The sequence below is a fragment of the Cannabis sativa genome, chromosome 3, assembly GCF_029168945.1.
Source record: "Cannabis sativa cultivar Pink pepper isolate KNU-18-1 chromosome 3, ASM2916894v1, whole genome shotgun sequence".
NCBI lineage: Eukaryota > Viridiplantae > Streptophyta > Magnoliopsida > Rosales > Cannabaceae > Cannabis > Cannabis sativa.
The window spans coordinates 56619303-56624410 of NC_083603.1; the positions used below are offsets into that span (position 1 = coordinate 56619303).

The 5108-nt window shown below is 34.0% G+C and overlaps 1 protein-coding gene across 1 annotated transcript; it reads right to left on the minus strand.

Annotated features, from left to right (window-relative positions):
* Positions 1-1967: 1967 nt before the first annotated feature.
* Positions 1968-3962, minus strand: LOC115710808 (cytochrome P450 98A2-like). The gene has a single exon (XM_061112160.1). It carries the CDS (start codon positions 3674-3676, stop codon positions 2159-2161), a length of 1518 nt encoding a protein of 505 aa, XP_060968143.1. The 5' UTR covers positions 3677-3962; the 3' UTR covers positions 1968-2158.
* Between the last annotated feature and the right edge of the window lie 1146 nt (positions 3963-5108).

Sequence of the window (5108 nt, forward strand, 5' to 3'; positions counted from 1 at the left end):
CAAAGTTCTCTTCGTACTCTTCATCTTTGGCCTCATCTCGCTCCTCAGAGCCCACGTTCACTGTTGAGGCTACTTTTTCGTCCTCTGGGTTTTGACCATCCTGAGGGGGACGGGGTTGATGTGTATTGTTGCGAGTTTCCACCATTGTTGACCTAACTTTTCTGATTATTGTCTGTTTAAAGACGCTTTCTTCAACTCTCAATGAAAACACCAAAATTTTTATCGAGGTTTTCGGCAACCAATTCAATAATATATGAGAAGAGCTGTAGAAAGTTTAATGCAGGAGATTTTTACGAGGTTGGGGCATTAATGAGCCTTAGTCCACGAGTCTTTGGTATTTATGAGAGTGTTTACTATAGAGAATGTTCTTGGTGGATTTCTCTCCTATTTTCTCTCTTCAATTCCTTGAATAAAATTGATCGACCCCTTTTCAGTCTGTTTGTGGGGTATTTATAGTGTTTTTCTGAGGGGATCCCTAAAAATGGATCACTTGTCTTTCTGTGTTAGCTTCATAGGGGCATATATTCCTAGCAGATACAAAATAGGAAATACATGACCTATACTGTAGCTTTCTTAGGAGTTAGGTGGATATAATGTTTTATCCTCTCTTCACTGATGTGATTCCTCATAATGTAACCGTCACTAGACTCATTGATTGTTCTGTAATCGCCATAAAAAGGGCTTACGCCATCTGTCACATTTTTTACAAAGCTTTTAATACATTTTCCCCCATGCGGCATTAAATGCGAAGTGATTGTTCAAGTAATCTCTTTACCTCCCGGAAATGCCTTAACATGGCTCTAGCCTCCCGGAGAGTAAGGATGTGTCTTATGCTCTCCTCTGGGAGGCACATTCCATGTGGTGTTCCTTTTTCGTCCAAGACTTAGTTGATTTTCGTGAATGATAGTTCTTTCAGATTCATGTGTCACCCTTATTCGTGTCCACGTATTTTGGGAAAACCCAAAGGCAACAAGTACTAGTTATTACTCTGCGACTGAAAGGAACAAGAGTTAGAGTACTGAACAGAAGGAGACATATATTTTGTTGCCACTCATGCAAGTGATCGTAAAATATTATGTGTTATTTGATTATTCTATTAGATTTTTATTTTAGGATGTTAAATTATTATTTTGATTATCAACACACATGTTAACGATTTAAGATCCTTGTAAAATAAGTTCTAACAGCAACCAACTTTGAGCTTTGTGCATGATTTGATGATGCTTGTTACGTATCGAGCGAGACGGGGTCTATGGTGTCTCCCCCTAGGCGACCTTTGGAGTTGGTCAATCGACCCTAGCTAGATGGTCTGGCCTACTGACCCTAGAGGAAGGTTCCCCCACAATAGTTTTGTATTCTCAAGATGTACCCCTTTGCTTCTTCTGTGGATGTTCAAGCTTGGGAGTACATAGTATTTTTTTACACCTTACATACTATTATTCAGTCTTAATACTTGCAGTTGTATGGTGTTTGAGTGATGACAAAGAAAGGACGTTGAGTATGCAAAACGAACTTTGGAACCTTTAATAAATAAAGTACCACCATGTCAATGTGAAGAAATTGTATAGTATCAAGGTCATACAAGAACAGAGTGTGAAGAGCGAGTCAACCCGGGCTAACACTTATAGGATCAGTTGGCCAGGACCACCTTAAGGGTCACTCGGTCTAACCCATCTATAGGGTGACTCTTTTGTCCTCTTACAGTGTGTACAATGACCCCGTACTTCTCCGTAAGTATTTCATGCAATTGTTTATCATTCATCTGTTGGGGTTATTTGTGTCAAGTGACTTTGCATATTCTTCATGAGTTTAGTCTCCTGTAATCTCGTGCCATGTGTTATCGTCTTTTTCGCATCACCCTTGCTGTAAAAAGATATAGATATAGATAATTTTCATAACATATATATAGAGAGAGATATATAGAAATAGATATAGAGTTTGCTATATATTAAAAAAAATCATTGGCAGATTCAATTAAATGACTTCATAAGAATGAATTAAAACTGTGTTAATTGAGCATTATACATTGAAATAAAAAAGTGTACCCAAAAAGAGTAAAAACAGCTAGATTCTTTAATATTATTTTCTCTAATTATAGTTCCTTATAGTGTTAAAATTTAGAAAAGCACAACTTGAAAAAACTAAAACCCATAATAAGCTAAATCATAGCCTTGTTGTACATGTGCGTTGACAACCTAATTGTAGGCACAACTTGCAAAGGGGTACGCATGAAAGAGACCAACCCAGGGGTCTCAGCCATGTCAATCTCCCCAAGCACGCCTTTAGGCCTAGTCCAGTTAAATTGGTGCAAAAGCTGGCCCAACATTGATGTAACCAAGTTGGTGCCGAGTTGAGCCGCAGGGCATATTCGCCTCCCAGCCCCAAATGGTAATAACCGAAAGTCATGGCCCTTTAGGTCCACATTCTCCCTTATAAACCTCTCTGGTCGAAACTCTAGTGGGTCGGCCCACAAATTTGGATCACGCCCAATGGCCCATATATTTACATGCACATTGGTTCCTCTAGGGATATCATAGCCACCAATCTTGACAGTCTCACTAGCCTTGTGGGGTAGCATGAGTGGAGTTGGAGGGTGCAGCCTTAGTGCCTCCTTAGCCACACAATGTAAGTATGAAAGGTTTATCAAATCAGATTCATTCATGGCTCGGTTAGGCCCAATTACACGATCTAGCTCTTCTTGGGCCTTCTTTTGTACTCTTGGATTATTGATCAATTGCGCCATAGCCCACTCAACAGAGATTGCAATTGTATCCATTCCGGCTGTTATCATGTCCCAAAGTAGTCCCATTATGGTATCCTCACTAAGTTGATACTTATCCTTGAGACAAAGTAACACATCAACAAAATTCCCAATGTTAGCCTTGTTTATCTTGTGCTCCTCTATTATATCCTGAATAAGTTTGTCCCTACGAGCCAAGTGTTGAGAGAATCCTTTGTTTGGAAGGAAAAACACCCACTTAAGCCACCAAATATTCTCAATCATGTGTAGAAAAATTGAAGCTCCATTCTCATTTCCATTGCTCACAATTGCTTTAAATTCTAATCCTTGCTGGTCTAACTCACCTTCTTCATTCTCAAATCGTTTACCAAACACTAGCCTTGATAAATAATTGAAAGTCACTGATCCTAAAAACTTTCTTACAACCAAACTTTTCCCATTAACACTATTAGACTCTTTGTAAATGGACTTAATCATGGACCTGACTTCCTCCTCTCTAATGTGTCTAAGGTCCTCAAGCTTCCTAGAAGAGAAGAGCTCAAGTGTGCATATCTTTCTCAATTTCAAGTAGTGAGGCCCATAATCGGCCCAAATTAACTCAGAGCCATCTTTGGTAATCTTAGCCAGTGGCCAAGTCCTATGTCGATTGGCTAGTTTTCGATCATTATCTTTGAGCACTTCTTTAGCAAGTTTTGAGTTCGAAACGACAACGTTTAGGTTCGAACCTAGCCAAACAGATATGATTGGACCGTAAGCTTGTGCTAACTCGAAATACCCTTGGAAAGTTAATGGATTATTCAAGGTAATGTGAAGATTTCCAATGATTGGCCAGGGGTGAGGGCCAGGGGGGAGCTTGAACCTTAAAAGCTGATATAATTTGTATATTAAGAAGATGGTAATAACAAAAATTCCATATAGGAGATGAAGTTGAGACATTATAGAAGATAGTAAGAAAATTGGTACAAGTTTTGATTTTTTTTATTATTATTATTATAGGTATGGCAAGATTAGTAGATGTAGTGATATAGTTTAGTAGATACTAAATATTACTTGTCATTTGTTAGTTTCTATAATTTTAGCACTATTTAAGGTCACATAACCCTCGTGTAATTTTATTTTTATTAGTAATGAATTATAGTTTCACCATGTTAGATGCATGATTATTTTAGTTTAGAAGGGTCACGTAATAAGTGTGTTTCAGTTAACATTACATAATATACACAGGGACACAATCGGGTGTACATGCTTTTCTATAATTTATTATTATATTTTTTTTAAAAAAAAATTATTGTTACATATAAAAAGAGTATTACATTTCACACCTCATTTATGAGTGAATTTTTTTACATTAAGCTAAATCTATAAGAAAAAATAAACATTTATACTATTTAACATTTACAAAAATATTATTTATAAGTTTACTATTTACAAAAATACTGTAGATATCTAATTTACAAAATACTATTCAAAAGATAATAAATAACATTTAATTTATAGCATCAAAACTCAAAATAAAAATTTAAAACAACAAAAATAAATTTTTTACATATATTGCGTCAAATCAAATGAATTTAGAATATTATCTTTTGAATACAGATAAATAATAAAATTAAAATTGCTAACTTGTACTCGGGTCTTTTTTTTAATTGCTAACTAACAACATAAACACAATACACAAACAACTTTAATACATACTTGAATAACTAAATAACAACGATAACAACTCCCATCAAAATAAAGAATAAAAACTCAAAATAAAAATTTAAAAGAACGAAGATAAATTTTTTAAATAGCTTGCAAAAAATAAAATGAATTTAAAATATTTTTTTAATACATAAATATAAATAATGTGGAATTAAAATTACAAACTTGCATTCGCGTCTTTTATTTTTAATTGTTAATTAACAACATAAACACAGCACACAAATAATCTTAATACATGCTTGAACAAATAAATAACAGAGTAACAACCCCTCATTAATATAGAAATTAACTAGGCATCAACATACAAGAAAAAATATAATAAATTAAAATCAACACATCATAATCTTAAAAAAAATTAAAGAAATTTAAAACTAATGATAAAATACTTGCTCACTAACTAAAAATATATATATACCCTTAAAAAAGTTAAACATGTATTTATTTTTCATTTGCTTGAACAACTAAAAATTAAAAATAATACTTTCATATTTTGATTGATTAAACAACTTAGATGTAACTAAAAAGTAATTAGATAACAACACTAGTTAATACTAGTTAAATATGTAAATTCATTCAACAAATAATGTAGACAACCTGAAAGAAACAAAAAAAAAAACATGTAAACAATCTCAATAAAATAAAAGTACTAATCACGTATATAACA

Bases quoted from the DNA above. Each gene is read 5' to 3' on its own strand.
- LOC115710808 (XM_061112160.1), bottom strand. From the start codon at position 3,676: ATGTCTCAACTTCATCTCCTATATGGAATTTTTGTTATTACCATCTTC.